Source organism: Pleurodeles waltl, chromosome 2_2 (assembly GCF_031143425.1).
Source record: "Pleurodeles waltl isolate 20211129_DDA chromosome 2_2, aPleWal1.hap1.20221129, whole genome shotgun sequence".
Taxonomy (NCBI): Eukaryota; Metazoa; Chordata; class Amphibia; order Caudata; family Salamandridae; genus Pleurodeles; species Pleurodeles waltl.
In genome coordinates this window covers 731,189,450-731,204,408 of record NC_090439.1, presented here as the reverse complement: position 1 = coordinate 731,204,408, position 14,959 = coordinate 731,189,450, and the positions used below count along the sequence as shown (strand labels likewise).

Genomic DNA, 14,959 nt, shown 5'->3' with positions numbered 1-14,959 from the left:
GAAGCTGGCGCGAGGGGAGAATTCTTTAGGTGAGTGTAAGGAAATGCCTCCTTGGCATGGTTACCCCCTGACTTTTTGCCTTTGCTGATGCTATGTTTTGAATTGAAAGTGTGCTGAGGCCTGCTAACCAGGCCCCAGCACCAGTGTTCTTTCCCTAACCTGTACTTTTGATTCCACAATTGGCACACCCTGGCATCCAGATAAGTCCCTTGTAACTGGTACCTCTGGTACCAAGGGCCCTGATGCCAGGGAAGGTCTCTAAGGGCTGCAGCATGTATTATGCCACCCTAAGAGACCCCTCACTCAGCACAGACACACTGCTTACCAGCTTGTGTGTGCTAGTGAGAACAAAATGAGTAAGTCGACATGGCACTCCCCTCAGGGTGCCATGCCAGCCTCTCACTGCCTATGCAGTATAGGTAAGACACCCCTCTAGCAGGCCTTACAGCCCTAAGGCAGGGTGCACTATACCATAGGTGAGGGTACCAGTGCATGAGCACTGTGCCCCTACAGTGTCTAAGCAAAACCTTAGACATTGTAAGTGCAGGGTAGCCATAAGAGTATATGGTCTGGGAGTCTGTTTTACACGAACCCCACAGCACCATAATGACTACACTGAAAACTGGGAAGTTTGGTATCAAACTTCTCAGCACAATAAATGCACACTGATGCCAGTGTACATTTTATTGTAAAATACACCACAGAGGGCACCTTAGAGGTGCCCCCTGAAACTTAACCGACTATCTGTGTAGGCTGACTGGTTCCAGCAGCCTGCCACACTAGAGACATGTTGCTGGCCCCATGGGGAGAGTGCCTTTGTCACTCTGAGGCCAGTAACAAAGCCTGCACTGGGTGGAGATGCTAACACCTCCCCCAGGCAGGAGCTGTAACACCTGGCGGTGAGCCTCAAAGGCTCACCCCTTTGTCACAGCCCCGCAGGACACTCCAGCTAGTGGAGTTGCCCGCCCCCTCCGGCCCCGGCCCCCACTTTTGGCGGCAAGGCCGGAGAAAATAATGAGAATAACAAGGAGGAGTCACTGGCCAGTCAGGACAGCCCCTAAGGTGTCCTGAGCTGAGGTGACTCTAACTTTTAGAAATCCTCCATCTTGCAGATGGAGGATTCCCCCAATAGGATTAGGGATGTGACCCCCTCCCCTTGGGAGGAGGCACAAAGAGGGTGTACCCACCCTCAGGGCTAGTAGCCATTGGCTACTAACCCCCCAGACCTAAACACGCCCTTAAATTTAGTATTTAAGGGCTTCCCTGAACCTAAAGATTTAGATTCCTGCAACTACAAGAAGGAGGACTGCCGAGCTGAAAGACCCCTGCAGAGGAAGACCAGAAGACACCAACTGCCTTGGCCCCAGACTTACCGGCCTGTCTCCTGCCTTCCAAAGAACTCTGCTCCAGCGACGCTTTCCAAGGGACAAGCGACCTCTGAATCCTCTGAGGACTGCCCTGCTTCGAAAAAGACAAGAAACTCCAGAGGACAGCGGCACTGCTCCAAAAGAACTGCAACTTTGTTACAAGGAGCAGATTTAAAGACCCCTGCAATTCCCCGCAAGAAGCGTGAGACTTGCAACACTGCACCCGGCGACCCCGACTCGACTGGTGGAGAACAACCAACTCAGGGAGGACCCTCCGGCGACTCTACGACTGTGAGTAACCAAAGTTGTCCCCCCTGAGCCCCCACAGCGACGGCTGCAGAGGGAATCCCCAGGCTCCCCCTGACCGCGACTGTCTGAACTCCATTTCCCGACGGCTGGAAAAGGCCCTGCACCCGCAGCCCCCAGCCCCTAAAGAAACGGAACTTCTGTGCAGGAGTGACCCCCAGGAGGCCCTCTCCCTTGCCCAGGTGGTGGCTACCCCGAGGAGCCCCCCCCTTGCCTGCCTGCATCGCTGAAGAGACCCCTTGGTCTCCCATTGAAACCTGAAGGAAACCCGACGCGTGTTTGCACACTGCACCCGGCCGCCCCCGCGCTGCTGAAGGTGTACTTTCTGTGCTACTTTGTGTCCCCCCCGGTGCCCTGCAAAACCCCCCTGGTCTGCCCTCCGAAGACGCGGGTACTTACCTGCTGGCAGACTCGAACCGGGGCACCCCCTTCTCTCCATTATAGCCTATGTGTTTTGGGCACCTCTTTGACCTTTGCACCTGACCGGACCTGAGCTGCTGGTGTGATAACTTTGGGGTTGCTCTGAACCCCCAACGGTGGGCTACCTTGGACCAAAAACTGAGAACTGTAAGTGACTTACTTACCTGTGAAAACTAACAATAACTTACCTCCCCCAGGAACTGTGAAAATTGCACTGTGTCCACTTTTAAAACAGCTTATTGTGTTTTATGACAAAAGTATTCATGCTAATGTAATGATTCAAAGTTCCTAGAGTACTTACCTGCAATACCTTCCAAACAAGCTATTACATGTGAAATTTGAACCTGTGGTTCTTAAAATAAACTAAGAAAATATATTTTTCTATAACAAAACCTATTGGCTGGATTTGTCTCTGAGTGTGTGTACCTCATTTATTGTCTATGTGTATGTACAACAAATGCTTAACACTACTCCTTGGATAAGCCTACTGCTCGACCACACTACCACAAAATAGAGCATTAGTATTATCTCTTTTTACCACTATTTTACCTCTAAGGGGAGCCCTTGGACTCTGTGCATGCTATTCCTTACTTTGAAATAGCACATACAGAGCCAACTTCCTACAGTGAGGAATCCACAGGTAGTTAATGTATCCACCAGAAAAAGCGTTACCGAAGGTAAGTAACTTATTCATTTAGACAATTATGGAATCTGATCTTGCTATGCTTGAACAAAGTCACAGGTGCCTTATTTGTCTGCAGACTCTAGGGGCCTGAGATCTCCTTGATTATACCATGATATTATGGTTTGGGACTCGAGTGTGCCAGGATGAGTGATGCATGGCAGTGTTTCCAATTTCTAGGAGTGAGTGATTAGGGGTAGTGGGAGGAGAGGGCAGAGGGTTGTTTTATCTTAATATCTGCTTGTGGAAGGTTTAGTTTTAGTGGTCGAGCCCCCCTTGTGTGTATGAATAGATCCTTAAAATTGTTTCTGTAACATCTCCTTCAGTACTAGAAAAGTCTCCAAGCTTTTAGGGCAGGTTCATTGAACAGTAGACCTTGCATTTAAGTAAATAATGGGCTTTTCGTTAGTTTTGGGCAGATCACCACCAAGTCTAGTTACTCCTTTTATGTTTCAAGGCGGACATAGCTCCCTATGTTTGTGGGACATTCCCATGCATCCTAAGCCACAGCAAAAGAAGTATTAAGTGTCAGCAAGCAGGCTTGCATCTTCTGGACTTAACTGGGATGTCATTAAGGGTCCGTAAGAGGCCAGGTTTCCCGGCCCTCAGAGAAGCCTTTTAGCTTCTTAGATAGTAAACGAAACAGAAGTCAGCCCTTCTCAGTCCTTTATCGGGCAGACAAGAATTCTTCCAAGCAGTCTGTCATCTTTCTTCTCTGTTCCAAGTTTTTCCTCCAAGAAAGTTTGGGGCAGTAGTCCTAAAAGAAATCCAACCGTGATTGGCAATTTTTCCTAAGTGAATGAACCTTAAACTTCACCACAGTCTCCTATTGTTTTGTTGCAAAATGATCCAGTCTTTGTTCCAGCTAGGTACATTTTGGGAATAGAAAACTCCCAATCACTTATTTTTTCAGTTGTATAAAATAGCAGAATCTGAAGTTGGATTAGGATCATACCCAGCTTTCCCCTCCCAACTTGTCCCACATACAATCTCTCCTCTAATACCATCTACAATGATAGATCCTACCCCTTTTAGGCAAATCTGCTTCCCCCACGTGAAAGAGTACACTTTTGAGGATGATCTCTTATCTCTTGAAAGGAGCTAGGCGCTGTGGGCTTCCTTTGACAGATAGCGGTTTGTGCACATTTCAGATCTGACTTACAAAAAAATCAGACGTGCAGAGAACATAACATTTCCAAAGTTTTAGGGAAAGCCATATGTAGTAGGGTCCCAAACTACAAAGCAGTCCATATGGCAGACCCAGGAGTAAAAAGAAAGCAAACAGGAGAACTATAGTACATGGAAGGTTTTCTTTTCAGTTCCCATATTTAGGAGCCCTCTTAGAGCAGCTACAGACGAGTTTGACAAAGTTTTCTTCTCACAGCTGACTTTATTTGGTTGGAGTTCGTGCTTGTATATTTATGTTCATCTGCAGACTTATTCAGCTGTGAGTTAAAGGGATCTGTATCATGCCTTGGCGGCAGGCACCACCTCATTTTTCATTTTAAATTGGTATGGAGTGGAAATTTGACTTTTCTTTGTCATGGAAGAATGCCCTTGACATACTGCTTCTACAATAAATTTGGCTAACACATATTTAGGGAAAGTGATTTTAGATGCTGGAGAACAGTAATGCTATGCTAAAGTGCATGCCATTTGTGAATTAGAAAGATCTCTCCTCATTTTTGCAACAGTTTTAATTAGTTTAATTATTCAGGTTGAATTCCTAGGCAAGTTGAATCTAATTTGTTTTATTTTTTGCAAACATTTATTATTATATTGGACATTTGTCTCCATGTTCTTATGAGCTAATTCTTTCCGTAGCATATCTTATCCTACTTGTGCCAGCCAAATAGATGACAAACTTACTGTTTCACTGTGGATCTCATTTATCTGTTTGGATATCAACAGACCATTAAAGTCCTATCTTGGACCTTGTACAGTATTTAAGAAAGGAAGGGGAGAAACTTGCACTGTTCTTTGGTACCAGTGATTCAGTTCAGCATTCCATTACTCCAAATGTGTGCACTTGGGTGTGAGTAAGCAATAGAAGGTGTCATAACTTCCTGATTGCAATTAAAGGTGTGCCGTCAGTCAACCTTTTAGCTGTGTGGGGAGGGATTTTGGGGGGAGGGGGGAGAGAATCTCACACAATGCCAAATCCTAAAGGTTATGTGGTCCATGTTGTTGTTTTGGGACTCGCACATTGAGTTCTTATAAGTTTCTGTATTGGCGGAGTATTCTTCCATCTTGACACAAGGTCAGTCAGTGGCATGTATAGAATCTAGTGTGTGTATAGTTAGTCTACCATTTTCCGTAGCCAGTGTTTCGCTTGCATTGCATAACCTGAAACAGCTGGTGCTTTGTGTGTTTTTTTATGTTACTGAATGAGTCTGTTGTGTATATTGGGACCAGTATTTTTCCATCACTTCCTGCATTCTTATTTTCTCACTCACTTTGTCAGTGGGCGTGGAGCCTGTTGTATGTTAGTCCTATACGTAAGCTTCGTTATTTTGTTTGCGTTGCCGTGCTATCCATTTTGTGAACAGTGGCATAGCTCTACTACTCAACACAGACACAAAAATGTGGTCCATATGTTTAACCCCACTAATGACTCATCATAGGGCATCTGATTGTTAATTAACCTATCCTGAGGGAAGAAGGGCTATGTCATGTTATCCCAATTGTAAAAAAAAAAAAAAAAAATGCAACATTAGTTCTATATTGGGGAATACACACACTCCCGGCCCATAGGATTAAGTTCTGAGTGTGGGTTACCTCTCCTGACTCCTTAGCTAGATAAGGCTTGTTTCAATTCTTGCATTCCTTGGGAGCCTTCTATTGCACTTCAGTGGATTTCTGTTCCACATTCAAGCTCCACCCCGGTCTTTAGATCATTAGTTTTCATGTTCTCCAGAGTTCTGGCAATCCCCCTCAAAGAAACCTCCAATAGGTTTTTCCAATCTTCTATTCTCCCTCAATCTTTGCGGTCTCTTCTGGAGGTGTCTAAGCTTCAATCCGTAATGTCTGTAATGCTTGTGTGTTCTCGTTTTTCATGGGTCTTGGCTTTTATTTTCTACTCTGCATCCCAGTGCCATTATGACCCCGGTATGATCCTGAAACAGGCTGCCTACTGCTTTTAAGTAACACTACTTGTTTCTGTTAGCCACGCCCCGTTCTTGACTTCCCCATTGACTCAGTAGGTGATATATCCACATTAGAATTAACAGTTCCAGCCGGTGTCTTCTTGTCATCTAACAGGGATTATGTAAACTCCTTGTAACAGAGAATAACTTCCTGGAATTATTAGGTCCATTAAGACAAGTGTTCGCAGATTTTGGAAAGTGTTACCCGGAATTTTACCACCTCAAAGCAGGTCATAAGTATCTGGTGGTGGGCCTGTACAGGTCAGGTACATTGTCTTGGGCTAGGGATAACATGGCCTTCCTAGGGGGAGCATTGTCTGCTGCGCCCCCCCCCCCCCCTCCCCCCCCCCCCCAAAAGCCAGTTGCTCTCTTTAGCCCAAACTCCTCCACCCCACCCCCATGGTGCTAGAGTGATTTTTAGGAGGTGCACATTGCATATTCACAAACCATAAAAAAGGGTCTGGTACTTCTGACCCGGTCATTTCAACTCTTGGAGGAAAAAAAATGCTGCAATATCACCATAGGGATAGCGTTGCAGGCAACTGATAATGAGACCTAGATGTTTGGCTCATTCCACTCCACCTTGTTTTTCAATACTGATGGGTTTTTTTCTGAACCATTGACTGTCTTAACGTGCCCCACCAGATGATGCATCATAGATTAACAAAATTTGTGTCACCAAAATGGACATTTAGCAGCACAAGAAAGGACATTTTGCTGCATTTTGCCAGCACTTTATTTTGCTACACCTTTTTTGTAATTTATGATTATTTTAACACCAAACACGTGGATCATATTTTTGTAAGTGCTACATTTGTGCAGCCATGTCTTCTAGGTTGTTTTGATCAAATTATTATAGGCAGCCGAAAACTAGTCCAACACCTTGATGCTGATTGTAGTGTAAAAACAATAATGCAGTGAGAGAACAACATCTAGTTGATATAATAATCATATAAATCCTGTTACTCCTTTAAGCATCTGCATAACTAGTCACACAGTCCCTGTACAGAGCTGTCACATGTGAAAGACCTGGCATGAGGTCAGCTAGGTCCTTGTCAGTCATCCCCCCCCCCCCCCCTTCCCCAAATTCCAGAATTAATGCTTGAACAGCTTCTGGACCTACATGCTACAAAGTGGAGGTGAAGCTCCTGATCAGAAATCTTATTCAACATAGGGATGGCTGAATATTTATTCTTGTCCTGAGATATAAATGCGAAATGGTGCCGGATTGAACAGGTTAACTTGCTTTAAGAGGTCAGTGCCTGGTAGGGCATGTCTGATGTACTTGCTCACTTTTTCAATGGCATTCTCAAATGCTTTGAGCTGTTCCATTGTCTGTGTTTTGAGTGAGAGTCATGCTCCCTCCTGTACTGTCAAGAAATTGCAGCAGTGACTTCATAGTGAGTGCTGAATTGTTTGTTACTTCATATGTTGGTCATCAGGATAACTATACACCTTCATGATGACTGATGTCTGACTCTGAAATAGGTCCATCAGAATGTTTTGACATATGTCTGCCACAGTATCCATTTGAATTGTAATGCAGTTCTTGTTGCTGTTCAGACTCCTCTTGGGATTTTTAGGGGAATCGGGAGAGATTTGCTGAGTTCTGTCTCGGGCGCAAGAAACCCATTGTAGACTTTGAAATGCTTGCAGTGGTGCTAGGCAGGAACAAACCAAGAGTTCCACCGGGTATTGCAAGGGTCAAGTGCCAGTCACAGTTTCATTCCATGGACCTCCACAAGGTGTTGCAGGTAGGTACCTTGACTTTCTGCTACCAACCTTGTACAAGATTCATGAGAAATGCAGCATGAAAGTAGTCTGCTCCATAAGCAGGTGAGATGTACTGACTGTGTTGATATATACATTTCTCAACAGTGTAAAGCATGTAGGCAGCACTGCCTGTATTGAAGAAAATTACATTCTGGCAGTGTTGTAATCTTTGAGGTGGGTCAGTCTGGATTCGATGGCCACCCTTTGAGATCACCTGCAAGTAAAACATTCAGTTTACAGCGTCCCTCAACATGCATAAAAAACAAATAACGATTCAGTTAAAAGCCCAAAATACAATATTTTGTCAAGATTAGAAAATTCACAGAAAGCAACGGCATGAGTTGACGTTGGATTGCTCCTGTTGAAGGGGTCCCACTTATCCCTTGCTAAGAAAGTTCGATATCGCAACAGCACAAACTTTGTGCGGATGCACCTTATCTACTTTCAAAGTGACTCTTAAAGTCTGGAAACAGACCATGTAAAGTTCTGGGTCTTGGTATGTGCACCATCTGCCCACAAGTTCAAATAACCCCAGACTTATAATTGCCAGAGTGCCTAACAGCTCCAGAGCCGGCATATCCTTCCACTTGGGACTCTACAAAAATCTGCATTGTCATTTACAGATATTTTTCACTGAAACGGTCACTATCTTTGTACATGCACGTACTTTTTCTGATACAACTATACAGCACATATCACATTGTGTGCAAATTGGGTTGCTGTGAATATTTGTAATTTTTGTGTCACCAAGTAAAGTGTCTCGATTTGTTTTGATCCTATTAAAATCTGCTTCCCAGCACACTTTGAAATTACAAAAAAGTGATTCATATTTGCTTTTACAGGTATTTACATTTTGCTGTGTTGCACAAAACATCGAACACTCCTTTCCTTTCAGACTTCCTGTGCCCAGGCAAAATAGTCACATAATTCACTTAAACAAATTTTCTCACTTTGCAGTCAGAGGGGGAAAAATTTCCTATGTTTAAGAATGAGCAGCAATTTGCCAGAAGACTTAGGCCTGACATCCAATCTGTATCTGAAGCAGACAAATATGACAATATAAACACAGAATGTAAAGCCATCTTCATTTATTACTGGCTTTGCCGACCCTACAAAAAAACTCTTGCCACCCACAGTTTGATACGCACTGTTAAGCGGTTTAGACCACCATGGGAGATCTTTGTTTTTGTCACTGTCCCATTTCGAAGCAATGACAAGAAGTCTTACTTGTTAATATTCTCCCTCATTTTACACAAATATATTTCTGAACACGCTTCCAGACCTTGCAAAAATCCACCCCACAGCTACCAATATTGTATACCTTGAGCCACCAAGGACTAAGTTTGGAACCAAGTTTCTATCCTTGGCAATTCTAAAGGTGCTATAGGACTACCCTGCAAACTGTGGCTGTATAAGTCAAAATAATGGCCTCAGATGCTTTCTTCAAAGACAAACCACACTTCATAGTAACCACCCCATTGAGCCTTTAGATCCGTCCACTGGAGTTAGGATGATAATTACCAACTCTTGCACAATGCAAGCAATTCTGGCACACTTTCCAGACCAAAGACCCCTTTTAGGAATTAAACTGCACTTCTTTCACTGCCCTGCAGGACACTCTACAGGTGATAGACCTAACACAAGTCTCAGCCGATTTGTTGCTACCTGCACATGTACCACATTCTCATACATTCATCAACTATTCTGTCAATATTGGGCCACCAGTAGAATTGTCTCCTTTCAGTGGTGGACGTTTCCAAATGTCATTCATGACCCACACTGAACAACTGTTTTCGGGTGAAATAACTTTCTGTCCTCTCAAAAAAAAATAACATTACATTACATTTACTCACCTTTCACTTTAAAACACGCACTGAGGTTTCCTTTCTGTTTTATGTTCTTCCGACCAATTTTAAACTAGGTACTCTGACACCAAATTCATTTCCACACCCTCCTTGACAGAATCCTCATATTTTCTTGATTCAGCCCCTTGTCAGGGGTATTAAGCACTATATAAATGAAATTATAATCTTCCATGGTGGAAGCCTCTTAATTCGATTTCCTCTGCCTTAACACCCTCACATAGCTCCAGAGGGAAAACTGCATGTACATTTAGTTTTTCCTGGTTCATGCGTAGCATGATAGGACTGGAGCATGGTCCCTAAACATGCCAACTGCACAGTTAAAGGCCTTCCTCTCCCAGGTGATAACACATTAACAGTTGGTTTGTGATCAGTACTTAAAAACAAGTTGCATCCCCTACAAAAATTAATTGGTGATCTGTTGCCGATTCTCTTTCAATAATGGCGTAGTACAGTTTTAATTCTTCTGATTAAGCCCATTCACAATATAACACACATAACATGTACATTTGTAGAGCGCTCATTCCCCCAGAAGGGTATCTTGCCACTGAATAACAGATGTTTATTGTTATCTAACTCATTTTATCGACCTCGGAGGGATGAAAGGCTGAGTGGACCCACCAGGATTTGAACGTGTGACCATGAGTTTGAACACCCTCTAGGGCTGAAGCCTATTTCTTAATAGACACCTTTTCCCCTTCTGCCCCTGAGTACAATTTGAATATTTCCACTGTTATTGAATTTCTTCCCAGATCTCATTTGTAGTTGCTTTATAGTCAATTCAAAGTCGTCAATATTTCCAGCAGTCTCTGTGGTAGATTTTTACACTCCCTAAAACCAACTCCTACACAGTGCTCTAGAAAAGACAGTTTCCTTTGAAGAGTGCATTTGTCCCCCTTGTGAACTTTGACATACGTGCATGAAATATTGGACACCATAGTTCCCACTTCATTTGAGATTTCCTCTCACCTTATGCGAAGAATGGTGAAGCCGTAATAATTGTCATATTAAATAGCAGGAAAGCTAGAGAAGAACTACGCAAATTAATTTGAATAAGAAATGGGATCCCACTCAGCCAAGTTATGTGAGGCTGGCGAGCCCTAATAAGGAGGAAACCGTGCCTGGGTTGCTTGTGTTTGGTTGAGGGAGGACCTGGCCTGGCAGTTCGGGCTGGACTGTTCACATGAAGAGCAGGGTCAAGGCTGATTTGCATATGACTGGGTCCAAACTGAGGTGGCATGGTCTGCAAAATAACGGTGGGATGGGATGCTGCCCCCGAATAATTAACTACCAGTGGCTGAGATGTATTCAAGCTTTCCAACCATCATTTTTTTTTGTAATTAGACAAGAGGCAGATGTTTTGACAGTTATTTTCCTGCAGAGTTGTATGTTTTTTTTAATGCAACACATTAATTTGTTTGTTTTCTCTTTTCGTTTCAGATTTCTGCTAAAGCAGCTGTCCTTTTTGTTACTCTTCAGTACAATGTTACTTTTCCTATCACAGGCAAGTATGCGCTGGGTTTTTGCTTTCACACAAAATGTTAGTCCGAGCAACAAAAAAAATGTTGCCTTTATTTTTTATCTTGCATACCAACATATTTTATTACATGTAATAGCTGGAAGAATTGACGATGATGTTACAGCTAGCCATACCAGAGTGCTATGCCTGTGCAAGTAACCTAGTAGAGGGTTTTTCTGTCGACGGTGAGCAACGCTGGGACCCCCTTGCTTGCAGACGCCGCTTTTAAAAAAAATATTTTTTATTGAAAACTGGACATAAAATAAATGGGATTAAATCAAATATATCCACACTAGAATGCAGAGTACACGTGAGTACTCATTGCGTGTTACGTCAATCTTTGATGCTACTTGTCCAACTGGCAGTAGTCTTTACCAAGTGTGCAGTTACTGCGCCATTCTGAGATTCAGAGCTAATGTGGCGAGGGAAAGAGACGATATGGTGGTAATTCATATTTCCACCGTTTCCAAATGTGGTCACTCTGAATGTGTGCTGATTTGCACAACCTCTTACATGGCAAAAGTCATGCAAGCAAAAATTCACGAGGTGTTCTGTTACAGCCAGGCTTTTGATTCTGAAACTAAGTTTGCGTATAGTTGTAAAAATAGCTAATATGTTCAAACATCACAGCTTTCTGGAGTTCCGGAATTTACTGGGTGAGCAGCATAGGTTGTACAGATTAGGATGGTCAGTGATCATTTTGAAGACCGTCATCTCATGTCTGAAAACATCTGCAAAGTGAAAACGGTGACTGAAAATTCTGTTTACCAGGAATGTTTACTGCCAAGATATTCCCCTCCCCCTTGGCTGGTCTTGGACTGATAGGTGGTTGCGTTCTCTCTAACAAACATATTATACTGGCATGCTTGCCTTTTGTAAGCATTTGAATCTAATTACTCTGTTTTTGGTTTGAAATGAGTGGCTGCCAGCCACAATCAAAAAGCCAAGCTTTCCACATAACAAGTCAAAGCAGCCCATGATCCATTTTAGAAAGTAGAATCGTCTCTCAAATGCTCTCCTTCGCCCATAGTTTAACTATGTTATGGTTAGAACAGAGAAATACCAAAGGCATGAAGGAAGCCAATAGCCTGTTCTTTACACAGATCCCTTGCACGTCACTGAGGCGACAGTTTTAGATATTGTGTATTTTTGAGTAGCATAAATTCTTGTTTCTTTCCTTTTTAGGTTTACCTGCCCTAATTCAAGACAGCCAAACAGCCAATCATGTTTCAATATAAAAAGTAATTTGGGGCAAACGTGATATGCTGTATAGTCATTGAAGGGAACAAGGGAATCCTTTTCTGTGAAAGCCATGGTGCTTTTGTAACTGTACCCAGACTACTCTACAGTTGAATAATAAGTGATCATGAACCGGTTACTTCATTTAAATAAAAAAAAAGCCTTGCTTTGAAAAGAAAAGTATAGATTCTCTTAAGGATACAGGAGGCAAGATTATTCTTGATCTTTGCTTGCAGCTCTTGCCACATTAAACATCGGTAGGCAAGAAGGTAGAACTAATAAAAGTTATCAAAACAGCCAGTGGCAAGCATCTGTCCCAGGCAAAGTCTCTAAAGACCTCTATTTTAGCCCCATCAATTGTCCCACTTCACTACGCGCTTTACTTTTTTTAATCTTGTGTTTGTCACTTGATCCCTTCCTTGCCCTGATGAGGTCATGGTTCTGTTTGTGATAAAATGTGGCTCCTCAGGATTGTGTGATTTTCATGTTAAACTAGCAGAAATGACTCAGTGACTGAGCTGAGAGCATGAAGCTCTTGGTGGGACACCGGCTCTCATACTGGACTATTGATCTTTGGTGCTAATCTACATGGCAATAAATATTTTAGTGTATGTACCTGGCTGCCTCCAGTGGTCTCCAGCTGCATCAGCATCGACCAAACCTGCAAATGTAACGGATGACCGGGTTAAACAAACGCTGTAATTGAATGGCATAAGGAGTAAGTGGAAACATACTAATCACTACTGTCATCTCACAGTTAACTGGAGGGAAGAAGGGTTATTTGGGGAGGAAATAACTTGGGAACCAATGAAGAGCATGGAGAAACTGTATTTAGGGTGTAATCTTACAGTTAACTGGAGGGAAGAAGCGTTATTTGGAGAGGAAATAACTTGGGAAACCAATGAACAGCAGGGAGAAACTGTATTTAGGGAAGAAACTTTCAGCAGTGGGGCGACGGGTAGACTGAGAAAGGTGACACATGGGTAAGCTGTGCCTATTGATGAAGTGTTCAATGCTGGATGTATGTCCGTGCTGATGAAGGCACAGCATGGAGAGGTAGAGTCGAGAATAAAGTGTATCAGATTTAAACTTAGGCAGTTACTAAGAAATTGGATGCTCGGTGTACCTTAAATTTGCTTTAGGGTTTGGAAAGTGTTTTCTCACTCTAGTCCCTGGACAAAGTGGTGCAGGAATTTCCTGACTGGAAGGAGTGTACTAAGCTGCAGGCTTTAAACAGATACTGAAGTAACCGCACGTTACAGTATTCATTGTTCCTCTATGCCGCAGGATGCAACTCAGGTGCTAAACTGGAAAGAAGTAATCTGGAGAGAACAGTTGGGGAGAGGATTCCAAGTGTCATGGGAAATGTGTGATCCTTTGCAACTGCAATGCAATAGTCTTGCAGGGTATGACTGTGACAAGGAGTCCGAGTGTTGGGTGTCGCAGTTCTGACTTAAACATTTGGACTGCTCGCTGAATTGTTGTTTCAATTTTTGTGTATTAACGTTTTTAAGAGTGGCGTGTATTGTTCTTTTTGGTCATTGTCTCCACATTACAAATGAAGCATCAGTGTTTTGGTAATCCACTAGCACTCCAATGAGTGCGAAGAGTGGAGGGCTGTGGTAATCACAGTAAGGTCCAGCTATATGGTACTTTTCAAATGTTTTGAATGTGTGTGGTTTTAATATGGCATCACTGTTTGATGTCTGTTATTTACTACAACTATTTGCACATTGCATCTCAAGTACCAGTCACATCTGCAAGGCTCCATTAGGTGTTTTGTCTGGATTTTCCTGTTGGAAGGAGGGTGTATGTGTATCAATAGTCCTTCCAACCAGATCTTTTTTCTGCGGTAGTTGTTGTAGAGGGGCCCAGCACTCGAACCTCATGGCTGGTACAACTGTTCTATTTCCTTTCTTTATTCGAAACCAGCACTTTTTTGTGATAACCAGGCGACCAGTGTTTGAGTCTCTCCTCACCAGGTTCAACATCCTCCGTATCCTCTTGACCTTTTGAAACCTGCTGCACATCTTCCATGTGTTACAGGTATTGGCTGAATAGAGGCTGCTATATAAAAAAGACACTGGATTCATAAGTTACTTTGAGGAGACATGGCTGGTTACTCACGGATGCCATTCGGAAATGGATTGCAGGCTCATGTGAAGTGTCATGCACAAAGGGTTCTTGGAATAAGAGGTAATGCTTGCTTGGATTTGCAATAGAATGCCATTAGAGCTAGCCTGACCTCCATAGTGGATCAGTTTCATTAACAAATTAGAGCTGGCTTTGTGAATTAAGTGGCTATTGCTCAGAATGTAGGGCCCACCGTCATTCACAGTGGCTGAATAAACAGATATGGTGTTACAGGATTGGAAATGCTGTACGCTAAGTTTCTGTGATTGATTGGTGTGTCTACATTTAAATACTCTTGGACCTGTTCTGCAGCTTCAGTTCCAAAGACTCAGGACAGCCAGTCCCCCTGTATCCATCATCAGTCCAATCTCTTCTAATTTCCGTGTGGATGGAGAATCCACCCCCTCCGCGTAAGGCCCCTGGTCCCACTTCCACCAATCCCCTAAAATATTTGAACTGTGATATGATTGCAGGAACGTGTGCTGTTCAGAAAGAAGGTGAGCAGAATCGTA

At 43.2% G+C, this 14,959-nt stretch overlaps 1 protein-coding gene across 1 annotated transcript in view; it reads left to right on the top strand.

Annotated features, from left to right (window-relative positions):
- Positions 1-14,959, top strand: part of TRAM1 (translocation associated membrane protein 1) — a 179,955-nt gene that overhangs the window by 40,977 nt on the left and 124,019 nt on the right. Inside the window, exon 2 of the mRNA XM_069220323.1 lies at positions 10,997-11,060. Within this exon, the coding sequence (XP_069076424.1) occupies positions 10,997-11,060 (64 nt within the window). The remainder of the gene's footprint in view (positions 1-10,996; positions 11,061-14,959) is intronic.